This window comes from Blennius ocellaris, assembly GCF_963422515.1.
Source record: "Blennius ocellaris genome assembly, chromosome: 8".
NCBI classification, from domain to species: Eukaryota; Metazoa; Chordata; class Actinopteri; order Blenniiformes; family Blenniidae; genus Blennius; species Blennius ocellaris.
This window is the reverse complement of record NC_137657.1, coordinates 5,213,517-5,231,361: the sequence shown is the minus strand read 5'-3', so window position 1 is coordinate 5,231,361 and position 17,845 is coordinate 5,213,517. Positions and strand designations below refer to the sequence as shown.

The window sequence follows — 17,845 nt, the reverse complement described above, 5'->3', positions numbered from 1 at the left end:
ACAGAAACAAAACACGAGACACTCAAAGTAATTAAAACACATGCACCTTCAATAATAGCCTCAACTGGAAAAAAAAAAAAGACATTTTCCATATCTAATATTCATTTAAATGCTTATTATTATTGAAACTAACCATACTTTGTTTTCTTCTTTCCAAACGTGACCTGCCATGACGTGTCTCCAGCCAGGTAAGCTTCATCTCACCTGTACCAGGCATGTTTCACAGATTTTTCTTTACAATTTCAGTAAAAAAAATTAAATTTCCCAATTAGATGACGGCGGCATTGTTCATCAACTCGTGTTTCCTTTTGTTCGGTTTTGCCTGTGAGGAATATCGTGGCTATTGAGCCACCAGAGCAAATGTAATGGGGAAAAGATGACGTAATGGTAGCAGCAGACGTGTTTCCAGAAATCTGCCCAGAAAACGCGCCGGTCCGGGTGGAGATCGTGGAGGTGCACAACTCCTTCAGGAGGAAGGTGGAGCCCAGCGCCGCAGACATGCTGAGGATGGTCAGCTCGCATTTCTTTACCAACAATTGTAATCAATCTTTGTTAACCAGCCTCCATGTTAATAGGCAATATTAGTGGAAGACAAAACAAAAGTTGTATGGATGTAACAAATAGAAGTGTTTGTTTGAATGTAATGTGTTAATTTTAGAGATAACAGTATGTAGGAGAGCCAGGGAAAGAGAGAAAGAGGAGAAATTAATATTTTACCTGCAAGTATTTCCTCCAGGTTCACCAGTTTGGTGGCTCCTGGTCAGCCAACATGGCAACCTGCTGTTTTGTTGCAGGATTACTTTGTGGTCGTTAAATTCGGCTTTTCAAAGTAAAGCTAATGACGTTAAATCAATTTATTCAATAAACACGTTATTTATGACAGCACTAAAAAATGTGTGTGTGTGTGTGTGTGTGTGTGTGTGTGTGTGTATGTGTGTGTGTGTGTGTGTGTGTGTGTTTACTTAATAATTAAAGGTAAGGGGGTTGTGTAACGATTTCAGCTGATATATAGAAATATAACGGTTGTTTTTTTTATGTTGCTTTGTACAAATTCAAAATACAAACTGAAAAAGTTAAACACACTGACCGACGGCACAGAAACATCTCACAAAAGTCAAAAAGCATCGCATATATGAAGCTATTTAGAGTTGAATATTTAGACTTTCATGTTTCACAGGACACAAACTAATATCTTCCAGGAAAATGAAGCGTTTCCTGCGTCACTGCTGCGTTATACTTTCATCGTATTGGCGTCATGTATTATTCCCCGTTTGTTTGGACAGAGCTACAGCGGGGAGATAGCAGCCAGCGCTCAGTCCTGGGTGGACAGATGCATTTTGTCTCACGGAGCGCCGAGCACCCGCACGCTCAACGGTATCGTCCCGTCAATGTTTGCTCTGTATCCAGTTCCACATCTGCCAAGACCTGAAGCAGCAGCTTGCTTCCAGACGTAAACTGCTCTTCTGATGAGAGATGTACTATCGCCTTATCTCCAGTCCTAACAAGCACCTCTTAGGAAGCAAATTGCTCAGAATTGGAGATTATCATCAACAGGCCTTTTAATGAACTCTCGTCTGAGCGCAGTGATCTAATCTACTGGGACATTTAGCGGCGCCGTCGTGTGTTTTCTCCGCTCTGGCCCACGCAGGATACGAACTTGGTGAGAACTTGTTCTACTCGTCAAATCCCGTTTCGTGGACGAAAATTATCACCACCTGGCACAGCGAGGCGACGCACTACACCTACCTGAATGGATCCAGCCAGGGGAAGTCAGTGGGTCACTACACACAGGTAACGGCAGGCGACAACAAACAAACCCCAGCGGATAACGAGTAATGACAAGTATTAACACGAATTAACAAATAACAGCAGATAACAGGTTTAATATTCAGCCTAAAAAGAAGGAACTTCAAAAGTAAACTAGAACAAATGAGAACATAAGACAAGACCACGAAAGCTTTTTGGAAATATTCAGACAATGATTTTTTTTTTTAAATCATGTATTAATCATGTTTCTAAGACTATAACCACCCACGAATGTTTAAAAAAAATTTTGAAAAAGAAAAAGTATATCCATTAACAGCAGTGTTAATATTCTCAATTGTCTACATTTTTCAATGATCGTCTTGTAATTGGTTAAAAAAAAAGATTGTGTATGGATAACAAGGCCTCATTAACAACGACAATGTTTCAGGAGAAAATATAAAACTTTTATCGCGGTTTAAGAATAGAATAAGAATAAGAATATCTGTATTGTGATTGTAACACATGTACAATGGAATTCTTTTTGGCAGTTGGTGTGCAGAGCTCACCAACCCACCCTGTGTCATGCCTGAGTGATGCTCTCACAGTTTAAGGTTCTTTAAGAGAGTTGCCATATTTCCAGAGCCTTCCAGTGGAAAACCCCGCAAAAGCGCACAGTAAATGGGCCTTAACATGTTGGGGGGGGGGGGGGTACAGCCAATCTGGCAACTGCAGCCACCACAGAGTCGCACGCTGCGATGCGCCATCGATATGCGACGCATTGCGGCAAAAACAAATAGAAGACAGCAGCACTACCTCACATTCTGTGTCCACAATTAATACTTCATCTTCGGGTGATTACTGAAAATAATTTTATGAACGAGTCAGTGATGATCTTGGTGGGGGAGCCTTTCAAAGTATGTGCGAGTAACTTAAAAAAAACAAAACAATAATAATCAAAAGACATGGCGACGGCGAGCCAAAACAAATCCTCTACCAACCGAATCGCATTAAAGGTTGTCTTCATCTCCAGCCTGGTATATTTTCCTTTGCACTTTAAGGTCTACTGCCCATTTTGTTTTTGTTGTTTGTTTTGTTTTAAGAATTCCTGGTTAAAAGAGACCATTCAAGCAGCATGTTTTTCAGAACATACTGTCGGGGTGGGGAGCGGGAGCTGGCGACTAGTGTGACTGAATGGGTGGCAACAATGGGGAAATGCCAGTATTGTGAGGGTCAAAGCTCGCTGCAACATATTGGGGAAAAAAACAAAAAGAACTTTGAACTAATTCGTGTAGAAACGGAACTTTGTGAACGAGACCTTGGCGTGCGCTGGTCTGAAACGTGGCGACACATTCTCCTGTGTTTGCCAGGTGGTGTGGAGCGGCTCGTACAGACTCGGCTGTGGCGTGGCTCGATGCCCCAAGTACTTCTTGTACGGCTGCCAGTATTACCGGGCGTACGTCGCACACCCTGCACACCCCTCAGAGCTGACGTGACTCTGTGCGCAGTTTGGTTGCTTTCAACCTCCCGTGTCTCTGTTCTCCATGTTTGGACAGTGGGAACTTCAGAGGCGCCTTACCTTACAAGGCCGGCCCGCCGTGCGCTTCCTGTCCCGACGACTGCGAGGATAGACTGTGCAGTGAGTGAAAGACAGAGGGATGATCGCACGGTTTCTGAACCGTCTACTGATCTGGACCGTCTCTCTTTGGATTGCAGCGAACCCCTGTCCGGTCATCAACAACTTCCGGAACTGTCCAACCATGAAAGTCATCACCGGGTGCAGCAACAAGCTGGTGTCCGGCTGGTGTCCCGCCTCCTGCACGTGCCCCACCCAGATCATTCCGGTTGCTTAGCCTCTGCAGACTGAGCCAATCGCCGCACCCTGCTACTGTACTCACGGTACTCAAGGTGCATTTACAAAGAATTGGAAACGTGTCCCGGCCTTAAAGATTTTGGTTTTGCCACAAAGTTCAGGGTGAAGGTTTCACCAGTATGCATGTACATGATGTTTGATTCCACACAATCTACAACCTCAACAGAAGCCTGTAATTATATGGCTGTAAATGATTTCAGATCTATGAAGCAAAATAATCATAATATTTAATAAATATAAAAAACAAAAACATTTTTGTGCTTGTGCGTTTCTTAATGCCGTTTTCTACGTGAGTGGTTTGACATATTGTTGTACTTTAGACTGATGCCAAGTATGAGCATTAAACTTTAGTTATTAGCAATACAGAGTACCAATACCAGTACTTAGTAGTAATTACAATTACAACCAACCCATCAGTGAGCCAACCAACCAACCAACCAGCCAGCAGGCCAACCAACCAACCAACCAACCAACCAACCAACCAACCAACCAACCAACCAACCAACCAACCAACCAGCCAGCAGGCCAACCAACCAACCAACCAACCAGTAAGCCAAGTAACCAACTAACCAACCAACCAATCAACCAACCAATATCTCACACAATTAACCAACCAACCAACCAGCCAGCAGGCCAACCAACCAACCAACCAACCAACCAACCAGTAAGCCAAGTAACCAACTAACCAACCAACCAATCAACCAACCAATCAACCAACCAATGTCTCACACAATTAACCAACCAACCACCTGGCCAGTGAGCCAAGTAACCAACCAACCAACCAACTAACCAATGACCCACACAACCAACCAACCAACCAACTAACCAATGACCCACACAACCAACCAACCAACAACCCACACAACCAACTAACCAATGACCCACACAATTAACCAATCAACCAACTAACCAACCAAACTAACCAATGACCCACACGATCAACCACTTTTCATTTATTACAACCACACGAACAACCCAACAGCAATGACGACATAAAGCAGCAATAAATTATAACAAATAATTCTATTAGTACCTTTTTATTCCCTAATATCTTCTCAAGAAGCACACTGGGGGAAAAACCTCGACTTGAGCCTTTTCAAAAAAGATCCATGATTGTTTCTAACAACAAATATTAAAGGTGTACAGGAGGATGTTCTTTTTCCGGGTGGATCATCAAGACTATTGGTCCTCCCAATTGTCAATCATTCTGGTGATCTATTACGTAAGGCCGTCGTACGTGCTCGTCCCCAGGTAGCGTGGATCTATTAGTTTTCACTTTCTGCGCATGCGCGCTTTCAGGTGTCTATGGTGAGCTACGCCTTCAGCGAGCTCGCAGTTCTCACCGGGTACTTTGAAAATGGCAGAGGGTCGCAAGAGAAAACGTGTCTTGGAAGTGTATGAGAAGAAGAGAAAGGCTTGGGAAGAGAGAAACAAGACCAGAGTGTTTTTGGGAGATTGTTTCACACGATGGCGCTGAAAGCCCAGGTTGGGCTTCCCACTGACGCTTCAGTCGCCAAGTTTCTACTCCACAGGTAAAGTTTGGCTTCTATTTGGAGAAATCCATTTCAAATCACTTCCAGTAAAAGTTCTCTACGTCTAGATTGTAACTTTCCAGGGTTGATTAGTTTGTTTTGCCGACTTGTGACTTGTCAACAGAGCGTGCACGAGGAGAACTGGGCTCGTCACGTCTCTCTACACGTTTTAGTCGGCGTTCCGTCTCGGGAGCAGGTACAGCGTTGCGCATGTGCATTTTTTCAAAAGGTGGAGAGGGCAGTTCTTTCCTCAAATTCGGGAAAATCCTCCTGTACACCTTTAAAACTGCTCTGCACACTGAATACGCATCAGTGGTTTTTGTCCTCCAGCAGATGGCGCTGCTGCACAACTCTAAATGATGTTTCCGGTCACCACAGCAGTGAGCTTGGCCTCATGAGGCAGCAGCTTGTGAATAAGATGCTCTAAGGCTCTAAAGTGTCAGTAAACAACGCTTTATATGCGAGAAATTGTATTAAAATGCATTAAATTGACTCAAATTAAACATTTCTAGTGGAAGTAAATCCTTGAATAGTTAATTGTGATTGGATTTCTCTAAAACAAAACGGTTCCCCACTATAACATAAGAATCTTCTACTATATCATGCATCATTTACAAGAATTAGCCGAAATGTGACTTCCTGAAAATAACAAAACTTTAAAGAAAAAAAAAGGCAAAAGGCAAAACTCAATATCTGGCATAACTATGTCTTTATATTTGATGGGATTATCACACTTTTTAAGGAACAAACCAAGCAGAAAGTTTGAATTTTAAGACTCTTTAGTTTGCTTTGACAGAAATAAAATGCTGACAAACAGCTTTGAGTGCAGGAGAGAAGAATGAGTGCTTTTGTGTTTCCAGGAGCTATAAAAAAAAAATCAAGAAATTAAAAAAGAAAAAAAAAACTTTCCTGGACTTAGAGTGTGTGAAACAGACTGAAAAATGGCCTTGTTAAACATTTATGACACACATTTCCTTGAATCTGGTTGAGCTGTTTGCTGCAGATTTCCTGACTGAGTTTTATAGTATTTGGATCCTTTAATGCGTTTGTTTGCTGTCCTGCTTTATCTGTCAACCAACCAAACAACCAACCAACATATCAACCAACTAACCAACCAACCAACCAACCAACCAACATATCAACCAACTAACCAACCAACCAACCAACCAACATATCAACCAACTAACCAACCAACATATCAACCAACCAACATATCAACCAACTAACCAACATATCAACCAACTAACCAACCAACCAACCAACATATCAACCAACTAACCAACCAACCAACCAACCAACATATCAACCAACTAACCAACATATCAACCAACCAACCAACCAACCAACCAACCAACCAACCAACCAACCAACCAACCAACCAACCAACATATCAACCAACTAACCAACATATCAACCAACTAACCAACCAACCAACCAACATATCAACCAACTAACCAACCAACCAACCAACCAACCAACCAACCAAACTACCAACCAACCAACCAACATAACAACCAACTAACCAACATATCAACCAACCAACATATCAACCAACTAACCAACATATCAACCAACTAACCAACCAACCAACCAACATATCAACCAACTAACCAACCAACCAACTAACCAACCAACCAACCAACCAACCAAACTACCAACCAACATATCAACCAACTAACCAACCAACCAACCAACCAACCAACCAACCAACCAACCAACCAACATATCAACCAACTAACCAACCAACCAACCAACCAACATATCAACCAACTAACCAACATATCAACCAACTAACCAACCTACCAGCCAACCAATCATCTCATAATCTGCTGGCCTCCAGATTATGTTTCCAGAAGTTATAAAATTGTGTGAAACCAGCTGAAAAATATCCTCGTTAAATATTTACGACACACGTTTCCTCGAATCTGCTTGTTTTGCTTGCTGGATATTTCCTGACTGAGTTTTAGCGTGTTTGGATCGTTTGATGCATTTTGTTTGTGACACTGTTAATCTTTTATTTCTGTTCTGTGTATTTTAATCTGTTTCCACACACACATTACCTACTCCTTGCAACATGTATGCTGTTTTATATTCATTCAGTTGAATTTCAAATGTTTGCTGTGTTGTTGACCTTTAGCTTTAATTGTTTTGCAAATATGACGGCTGCTGAAGTTTGTCATGTGTCATAATTATGATTGTTGTTTACCTTTGTGCAGCCTGTGTTTAGCCGTTTTGAATGTTTTGGGTTTTTGTTAATGTGACACTTGTCAACCATTCTGCTGTTTTGAAAACAGGTTTGTTTCTTTTTTCTCCTGTAAGTCGAGCTGTTGCTGAGGTCTGTAATCAACTGTAAATATTAATCTCGTTTATTTTATTTGCTGTTGTTGTGTAAACATATTTCTCATTTACCATGTTTGGTGTTTGTTAAATGCGGAGATGTGTGTTTTGCCTTGTGAGCGTGCACTTTGTTGACGTTTATGTGCACACTCTCGCTGACTCCGTTTGGTAAACATGGTTCTTGTTTACTTTCTTTTCTGTTTTATAAACATTATTGTTTAGTTTGCTGTTTGCTGAACAGTCCTTGTTTACTTTGTTAAATGTTGCTGTGTGGAGGTGTGGTCTGTGCTGCCTTGTGGACATGCACTTTGTTGATTTGTATATGCTCGCTCTGAGAGTTTACTGTTTGGTAAACATTTCTGTTTTCTTTCTTTCCCGTTTTGTGAACGTGACTCTTGTTTACGTTGCCGTTTGGTGAATTCTCGGTTATTTTCTTTGCCGTCTTGTAGACATGATTCTTGTTACCTTCGCTGTTTTGTTTACATGGTTCTTGTTTACTTTGTGGTTAAACGTCCCTGCCGTGTGTCGCCGTGTGAACGTGCACTCTGCTGGTGTTCACGTGCACGCTGCGGCTCGCGGGTTCGAGGCTCGTGCGGGTGGAGAAGTGAAAAAAAAAAAAAAAAAAAGAGGTGGGGGGGGCGTGGCTACCGAGGAGCACAATAAATAAATAATGGGAGCTTTGATTGACAGTTCAGCTTGTTCTGCCTGTTGCGCGCTCACGAGACGTACACAACTTTCGGGTCCCCCTGGAGACGCGTTTCCCGCGGCGCCGGTCCACCGGGACCGCATGCGCCGCTTTGTTCTGGGCACGTTACACTCCGACGGGAGCCGATCAGGGGGATGGTGCTGCTGCTTCTCTGCCTCCCCACCGCCACCGCCGCCACCACCACCCCGTGGAAACTTCACTTCACCCGGACTGCCGCGGCTCGGTCGCCCGGGAGAGGGCTAGCCTCGCGAGCTAACTAGCTCGGCGGCGGCGGCTCGCGCAGCCGACTGGACCTCTTCATCCGCGGGCACAACTTCCAGAGCGGCACCGCGGTGCTCTCTCTCTCTCTCCTCTCTCTCTCTCTCTCTCTCTCTCTCTCTCTCTCTCTCTCTCTCTCTCTCTCTCTCTCTCTCTCTCTCTCTCTCTCTCTCTCTCTCTCTCTCTCCCCACAGAGACACCGGGGAGCGTTAAAATCCCCACAGGAGATAAATGTGAGTGTTTAAGCTCGAGATCCGGTAACAAAGAGGTGAAGTTAGTGAGGAAATAATAAATTAAAAAAAGGAAGCAGGAGGATCGCGTGCGTTTTGAATGTAAGTTAACATCCGCTTTCAGCGCGTGAGCCACATTACTAATGTCATGTCGCCTAATTATGCCCGTGTTTGTTTGTTTGTTGTTTGTGTCTCCCTCTCCCCGCTCGCAGAGCGCGATGCTGGGAGGAGGAGGAGGAGGAGAAGGAGCCGGACGGAGGAGATGAGCACCGGGAGATGATTGGCTGGATTTCACGGGATCCTCACAACAACGGGGCTGCAGGCCGGCCGCGGAATTGGAGTAAAAAGAAAAAAAAAACAACAACAACAAACAAACAACAAAACAACCACAAGGCTTGCGTGTGCGAGAGAGACGGACTGTGTATTTGTGTGTGATCGAAGTGCCTATGGCGGAGTTTGGGGAGGACGGCAGCCCCCCTCCTCCCCCTCCTCCTCCTCCACTGAGTCTCGGGGATCCGGCGGCCGAGCCCGGAGACGAGGCTGCCGGGAAGACGCAGTGCGAAGTGTCGGTGCTGAACGGAGACTGTGGCCGGGCGCCAGACAACATGGTCGGATCGGGACAAGCCGGCGTGGAGAACGGCTCAGTGGGACCGGATGGCAAATGTGAAATACCGCGCAGGAGCAGCATTATCAAGGTAAATAGTGAATCCCCCCCCCCCCCCCCCCCCCTCCATCACCTCTTTCCCTCTGATTCTGCACAGGGACAATGAAGTTAACTGATCCTCCTGCTCTCATTGCTCCTTATAGTCACTATTTAACACGGTACCTGAACCGGGTGTTTTCCACAGTGCAGTGCACATCCGGTGCTTTGTGTGTGTGTGTGTGTTTTTGCAATGAGCATTGTGAAGAGGATCGGTCATCCCCCAACTTGACCGTCTGTATTTCCCGGGTGATTCCCAGACGGACGACCAAGACACTGGTGTGGTGTGGAGAATGCAGTTGAATCCAGTGTCAGACCTTGATGATGATGATGATGATGATGATGATGATGATGATGGGACCATGATGAAGGCAGACTGGGGACGAGGCAGTGCGTAGTGCTGGGAACAGTTAGTGCTGCTGATGAGGCAGTTTTGCCGGGTTCAGTCTGCACTGTATTCTCAATAATTGCTTAATCTGAGTGGAATATGAACTCATCACTTCCTGGGTGGTGAAGAGAGGATCCTGCAGTGATCCCAGTGGCTCTTACCACTCCTCTGAAATGCACGCCGGCATGTAATTACCGAGATTTCTTTTAAGATGTTCTGTCTTTTGAGCTGGAGCCCCAGAGGCAGGGCAGGGTGACGTTGCTTGAGGGTTTACCGAAGATGATGACACTTCCCCACATTGCGCGTCGAAAAGCCCCCCCAAGACGTCTTTCCATCGCTACTGTCAGCAGCTCTGGAATGTCGCGCTTGCCCTCGCTGCCGGGGCTGTCACCGTGTCAGGGAAATGTGAGGATGGTGAAGGTGACGAGCTTGTATGTACAAAAGGTTCCTTCACGTTCCTTCTACACCATCACATCAGAAAAGTATCAATACTTCCAGCGAGAGATTTCGGTAATACGTGTGTCTCATGTGTTGCCTGAATCCTGTTTTGTTGTTTTTGGGGGGAGCGAGACCGAGTTAAAATGGATTATTTGTTTGTATTTTGAACATATGTACAACTTAACCTTGTGACAATGGCGTCATTACAACTTACTGACATCGCGTCGCTTCCAATGGCAAACATCACCTTCATTGTCCCTTGAAGGGGGATTTGTTGTGCAGCTTTTTGTGAGAACAACAATAAATACACGATTCTAAACACAGGAGAACTATATGATAAGACGAGTGTAAGAGACAAGGGGCATTAACAGCAGTCAGTCAGTCAGATGTAGTTCAAGGGAAACTGTCTTTCAAGACAAGCTCAGATAAAATACAGCAGCAAAAACACAGTACATATTACATAAACATGGTTCATAAACATTTTTAGAAAGTTTGGTGAATGAAATCAGGGTTCTCTCATTAAAAGGTCCACACTGGAATCATGGCAACTTGTTTTGCCGTCTCGGTCAACAGGATGTTTATCAAAGCAGCTGCTGGCAATATTCTCCTTGTGTGTAAATTCAAGAGGTTCAAGGTCATTTTGTTGCACAAGGCCACGCCCCCTTTTTTTCTTCACAGCTCAGACTCTCCTGCTTGTAACATGTCGAGAGACCGGATGCTTCATAAACCATCCAGCCATTAAATACAGGGATTTTTGATCCCTGATCGCTAAATTTACAGCCGAGCGGCATGGAAATGCAGCGTTTCCCATTAATTACCCAGACTCTGAACGCGCACTGTGGTTCTACTCGCCTCACCAGTTTCTTAATGAACCTAAAGTGTCTTCACGCTCCTCATAATAACATGTTTGCTCCAGCAAAGCATCACTTACCTCCAGTCTTAAGCACCGGCGCACAAGACTGTTCCCTTCGCTTTACATTTCCCACGTTTCATCTGGAGGAGGGTTGAGATTTCAGTCTCTGGAGACCAGCGCTTCGGGCCTGGAGACCCGATTAGGGGTCGACACGGATCCCGGCGGGTCCTGAAGCTTTTACCTGACAAGAGGGACTCGTAGTGATACGTTTTCCTCGACGCAAAGGAAATCTACTCTGCGTGTTTACTTTGAACCATCCAGCTGTTTTGAAAGTGAGGATTTATTTCAAATTTATGGCAATAAATGATGAACGATATGAAGAATAGCTGAGTGAAATACAATAAATCGTCTTTCCATGCAGCGTGAATCTCATTCTGAATGTGATAATCCACAAAAATCACGGGATTAGCCAACTGAAACTATCTGAACCCTTTGGCTATTTGGGCACAAACGAAGAAAAATGACCAGAAATATGAAAAAGGCTGCGAGTGGGAACAAAAAAAATAATGATAAAAACGTCTGTACTTGTAACTTATCATAGAGTTTGTTTCTATGAAAAATGTTGGGAATATTGCAATGCATTTTAAAAATGTAAATCAATCGAAAAGTTATTTTGTAGACAGCCTTGAGTTTCCCATTGGTGATGTATATCCTTTCAGTATTTTATCTCTTCACTCTGCTATTACATTACGTGTTTATGTGTTTGAATCTGGAATTACTGGACTCAAACAGATGTATTTGCAAAATTGAGCTGAAATGTTAAGAATATTTTTGACGCGACATAAGTTTGCTCCTACAACATGCGGCTGGAATGGTTTTCAGCAGATCGTTGTGTATGGTCATGTGCAGCGTCGGCGCCAGTGTCGTCACCTCTGGATGGGGCACCAGGTGCTTTTTGACGTGCGGCACATCGCGGCACGTTGACCTTTGGCGTCGCCTCCTCCCGGGGATTGATGGGAGCAATATTGACTTTTCTGCCTTGTAAAGTTCCAAGTAATCTCTCTCACTACACAAGAACCAATCTCACTTCTCGGGCCATTTGAGTGTGATTTATGTCGGTGGGGGGGGGGCTCACAGTAGCCGTGTGCTCGCTCTCTTGAGATATGCCGTGAATCCAAACGAGGCTATTTTGACTTGGTGGATTTCGATCATTATTTGGACTCGATTAAAAGTGCCTTGCCAAGGAGGTGGCAGAGGAAGGACCTTTGTAAATTAAAAAAAACTAAACAAAAAACCCTCTGTCTTAATGTACTGAAGCGGTCCAGAGATTTCCTCACCACGGTCCAGTGGCAGGGCGAGCCAAGCAGATGAGGAATCGCTCTGTAATGCTCGTTGACCTAAATTTATCTGAAGTGCCACATCAGACTACACAACGTGAAATAAATGAAACGCGCAGCAGGTCGGTCTGAGACGGTTTTGTGGCATTTGCTTAGCAACACAGATGGACGAGGCTCCAGTGAGTCGCGGCAGAGGAGCTCGCCTCGGAGAGACGCTGGATCCAGAGCGACGGTTGCAGCAGGTTGACGAGGTCTGGGGTTGACGAGGTCTGGGGTTGACGAGGTCTGGGGTTGACGAGGTCTAGGTAGACGAGGTCTGGGTTAGACGAGGTCTGGGTTTGACGAGGTCTGGGTTTGACGAGGTCTGGGTTTGACGAGGTCTGGGGTTGACGAGGTCTGGGGTTGACGAGGTCTGGGGTTGACGAGGTCTGGGGTTGACGAGGTCTGGGGTAGACGAGGTCTGGGGTTGACGAGGTCTGGGGTTGACGAGGTCTGGGGTAGACGAGGTCTGGGTATGACGAGGTCTGGGTTTGACGAGGTCTGGGGTAGACGAGGTCTGGGTTGACGGGGTCTGGGTAGACAAGGTCTGGGTTGACGGGGTCTGGGGTTGACGGGGTCTGGGTTGATGGGGTCTGGGTTGACGAGGTCTGGGGTAGACGAGGTCTGGGGTAGACGAGGTCTGGGGTTGACGAGGTCTAGGTAGACGAGGTCTGGGGTTGACGAGGTCTGGGGTTGACGAGGTCTAGGTAGACGAGGTCTGGGTTGACGGGGTCTGGGGTAGACGAGGTCTGGGTTGACGGGGTCTGGGGTAGACGAGGTCTGGGGTTGACGAGGTCTAGGTAGACGAGGTCTGGGTTGACGGGGTCTGGGGTAGACGAGGTCTGGGGTTGACGAGGTCTAGGTAGACGAGGTCTGGGTTGACGAGGTCTAGGTAGACGAGGTCTGGGTTGACGGGGTCTGGGGTAGACGAGGTCTAGGTAGACGAGGTCTGGGTTGACGGGGTCTGGGGTAGACGAGGTCTGGGGTTGACGAGGTCTAGGTAGACGAGGTCTGGGTTGACGGGGTCTGGGGTTGACGAGGTCTGGGGTAGACGAGGTCTGGGGTTGATGAGGTCTGGGGTAGACGAGGTCTGGGGTTGACGAGGTCTGGGGTAGACGAGGTCTGGGGTTGATGAGGTCTGGGTTTGACGAGATCTGGGTTAGACGAGGTCTGGGGTAGACGAGGTCTGGGGTTGACGAGGTCTGGGTTAGACGAGGTCTGGGGTTGACGAGGTCTGGGGTAGACGAGGTCTGGGGTTGACGAGGTCTGGGGTAGACGAGGTCTGGGGTTGACGAGGTCTGGGGTTGACGAGGTCTGGGGTAGACGAGGTCTGGGGTAGACGAGGTCTGGGTTTGACGAGGTCTGGGGGTTGACGAGGTCTGGGTTTGACGAGGTCTGGGGGTTGACGAGGTCTGGGGGTTGACGAGGTCTGGGTTGACGGGGTCTGGGGTAGACGAGGTCTGGGGTTGACGAGGTCTAGGTAGACGAGGTCTGGGTTGACGGGGTCTGGGGTAGACGAGGTCTAGGTAGACGAGGTCTGGGTTGACGAGGTCTAGGTAGACGAGGTCTGGGTTGACGGGGTCTGGGGTAGACGAGGTCTGGGGTTGACGAGGTCTAGGTAGACGAGGTCTGGGTTGACGGGGTCTGGGGTAGACGAGGTCTGGGGTTGACGAGGTCTAGGTAGACGAGGTCTGGGTTGACGGGGTCTGGGGTAGACGAGGTCTGGGGTTGACGAGGTCTAGGTAGACGAGGTCTGGGTTGACGGGGTCTGGGGTTGATGAGGTCTGGGGTTGACGAGGTCTAGGTAGACGAGGTCTAGGTAGACGAGGTCTGGGTTGACGGGGTCTGGGGTTGACAGTCCACTTCTGGGTCACGGTTGAAGGAAAATCCAGAATTACTGCTGCTGAATGTGATCAGTCGTCTGAACGACTGAAAGTCTTCCCTCTCGCTAGTCGGAATCAGAAACTTTACTCGTTAAACCAGTTTGTCAACAGCCGGCCACTAGGCGGGGCTACTGAGCCACGAGACCGTTTTTTTACTTGAAATTCTACCGTGGGCGTTTTTCTTTTAAGAAACATTTTCTTCCTCTGTCAGTTAAAGTCGTAGTGAAATGAAGATTCCACCTCCAAAACACTCTGGCTGTCGCTTCTAGGGACATTTTTATGCTAACTGGCCGAAGGGTAAAATGTTAAAACACGGCAATCTGCGGGAAAATAGCCGATAAACAGCGGTATTTCCGCTGCTGGGCGGAGCTTCTGACAATAGTAGAGTGACATCACGAGTTGTGCACACGCCCAAGTTGTGTTTACATTATGGAGGATCAGAGTTTTGACGGCGAAGAGGCTGAATTTAACGATATTTCATCATCATCATCATTTCAAACCCAGTGATTGATGAAGAAGACACAGAATGTGTCGTTCTGCCATCGGTGACCCCGTCTGGAACATGTTTGAGGAAGCAGAAGACGCTTCGTCCCTCATTCGTCCTCGTCTCCTCGTCTCCTCGCCTCAGCAGCCGCCAGTTTTCACCTTTGAGGATTTGAGGCTCCTGACTTTTGGCAGAACGACCGGCTTCCTGGATCCAACATGTCGAAGAGCTTTTCCCACTGCGGAATCACCGAAGATGAGTCCAGGTATTACTTGATCGTCTACTAGCCGACCGAGCTAGCGGCTCCCGCTAGCCGCTAGCCACGCGAGCTAGCCGCTCCCGCCGCCCGTGCTCCTTTTCTCCTCTCTCGGTCTCTTCCAGGCTCAATCTTTCGTCAAGGCTCATAAAATACCGACTATAACTTCAAAACACTATAAAAACTTGGATATTTAAGAGGAAACAAGCCGATATAAACACAACAGATGGAGATCTGCACAACTCGTGACGTCACGCCCACGAAGAAGGATTCCCCCGACTTCCTCGGTTGGAGATTCAAAATTCAAATAACTTTGTTATGCGACAACAGTGGTGGTGCAGAGTCGGAGGAACCTTAGAAGTAGTACCCAACTATCGTTTTTTGCAAAGTAGTGTTTTACATTTCACTGGGACTTTAAATACTGAAAAACCAACCAAAAAACAACCAAACACAAGCTACTGTTACTTATAGCGGTGAATTTAAATAACACATTGATTTTTTAAAATTAGTACGTCTTTTTGTGTCGAACAATGAGACGCAAATTCAATCAGGCTGATTTAAATACAGAATTGAAATAGTACAAGGGAAAATACTGGACGGTAGACGTCTGAGAAGAATAAGAAGCATGAGCGTTGATTAGATTTTTCCGATCTCGAGGCTGTGGGGAGTCAAACGAGGGCAGTTGTTTTTGCCCCTGCCAGCAGCGACTGGCGGAACACTGCAGTGAGACGTTGGCGGCGGTGAAGGTCTGGCCCGGCGGTAACGAGGCGCCGTGTTTTCTCACCGCCAGTCAGGGCGCTCACTTCTTGTTGATAACTGCTTCTCTGAAGTGGCGGCAGGATGTGGCCGGGGCGCCGCCCACCGCGCTCGCGTAGTAACTGCTGCACCACCTGATGCTTTACAGTAACCTGACCGAACGGGTTCGGTCGGAACGGGCGAGCGTTCGGCGGCGCCGTGAGTGTGGGGTGCCTGAGTGACGGGAGTGTCGAACGAAAACGTATCGGAAAAAAGCTAAACTCTTGCCTTCGATTAACGTTTAACACTTTTGCGGCTCTTAATTTGGTAGTTGCTGAATAACCTCATACTCCACCATAACCACCGCCCCCCCCACCCCCACCCTGAAAGTTTCTATTCTCAGGAAAAACAGTTCAAAACACAACCCTTAGCCACATCCTCTCTCTGAAACATGAACCTGTGGATGTTTTTGCAGCTTCGAGGCAACATTTTCTGTGAAAAACATCAAAACAAATAAATAAATACAAATATTCAGGTGGCGCTAACGTGCAGCCATATCGCGCCTGCAATACCACATCGTACCACCAGATGACGTAGGGGATCCTCTGGTTTAATGGCAAAATTAGAAATTTGGAAAACGAGCAAAGTAAGAACGGTGTTGCCAAATCTTCCGGAAGCTGTTTTCACGCTGACCTGGCAACCCACTCATCACGGTTTGCAGTAACGGTTTGTCTCCGCCGTCGGAAGCGTCACAAAAGCATTTGGAACTGGAAAAACGCTGAAGCAGATAGGCGAGGAGCGAACCTGCTAATCTGTGGAGGGGGGATCGTGGAATGAACCTCGACTGTACGATGGTTAGTTATGTGTCCTTTTCTTATTAAAAGGGGCTAATTGAGTGATTTCCAGTGTGAAAATCGTGGCCTCATACCTGTAAGTCCTTTCCCAGTACATCACAGTATCCAGACCTCTTTCTGTCAGTTGGCATAAAAATAAGAACAAGATGATATTTAGTAATGGAAAATATGATACGTGTTTTGTTGAATCCAAAGAGCTTGATATCACTTTTTTATTTTTCCCCCCCTTTGATGAAGGGTTCAAACTCAGACTCTGGATAGACGAGTGAAGCCTTGTTAAGGACATTGCACAGCTTTACTACTTTCAATGCTTAAATTCTTCAGGTATTACAATTAAATGTAAGGTCACGTAAGTATTCCACACAGTCACATATTTATCATTTATCCTACAACCTGAGACGTTGACTTTCTACAGTCTGATCACAACCATGTTGCCGGTGGAAAGAGGAAATATGGACCCGATGGCCATAATCTTGTCTCACATCTCGTCTCAGCCTGTTGGATAAATAAGATTTTTCCATATCTCTGGAAGTAGCACCTTTTTTTTTTTTTTTTTTTTTCGCACCTCTGCTATGAGACGGGGGGAAAAACTGTGATATCAGCTTGTTAAAAAAGAAAACAATATGGTATTAATTATGATGAACCTGCAATGCTGTGAGTTTAAACAAGTTTTCCCCACACGCGTCATTTTGTGTGTGTGTGTGTGTGTGTGTGTGTGTGTGTCTCGAGGCCTCTGTTACAATTCCATGTTGAACTTAAAGATCAGTCATTCCCATGAACATCAATTATAATTATAGAGAATTAAAAAGGGATAATTATGTACAAATGGAAAATAATCTGCAAATAAATGAGAAGAAAGGAGACCAACAAGTGCTAAACAATTAAATTGTAATGAGTAATACGATAACTATGAAATGTGATTATTGAATATTGGGTAAATGATGTTGAATTCGATATGTGTTTGAATTGGATACACGTGATTAGAATTCCCTTTCGGATGGGGCCGTTTGACTCCCACTGTTTTCATTTCAGGAAAGTTTCACATTAAAGACGGTAACGTTTCCATAGCCGTAGTCTCACACAGGAAAAGCCAGTGAACCTACTGCAGTTTTCCTGCCACGCCACTAGTTGGCGCTGTGCACACACAGACAGGGACGTGTCTCCACTCAGGGCGATGGGGTCTGAAGTGATTCTAAATG

General features: G+C 46.0%; 2 protein-coding genes across 2 annotated transcripts in view; both read left to right on the top strand.

Annotated features, from left to right (window-relative positions):
* Nucleotides 1–384: 384 nt before the first annotated feature.
* Nucleotides 385–3,596, top strand: LOC308133769 (cysteine-rich venom protein; the record flags this gene model as incomplete). The annotated part of the gene is made up of 6 exons (XM_080501280.1): nucleotides 385–510; nucleotides 1,284–1,374; nucleotides 1,649–1,791; nucleotides 3,114–3,199; nucleotides 3,300–3,382; nucleotides 3,460–3,596. 6 exons carry the CDS (start codon nucleotides 385–387, stop codon nucleotides 3,594–3,596), a joined length of 666 nt encoding a protein of 221 aa, XP_080357406.1.
* Nucleotides 3,597–8,658: 5,062 nt separating this feature from the next.
* Nucleotides 8,659–17,845, top strand: part of plcl2 (phospholipase C like 2) — a 38,106-nt gene continuing 28,919 nt past the window's right edge. Inside the window, exons 1-2 of the mRNA XM_080501279.1 lie at nucleotides 8,659–8,781; nucleotides 8,892–9,374. Of these exons, the coding sequence (XP_080357405.1) occupies nucleotides 9,126–9,374 (249 nt within the window). The 5' untranslated portion in view covers nucleotides 8,659–8,781; nucleotides 8,892–9,125. The remainder of the gene's footprint in view (nucleotides 8,782–8,891; nucleotides 9,375–17,845) is intronic.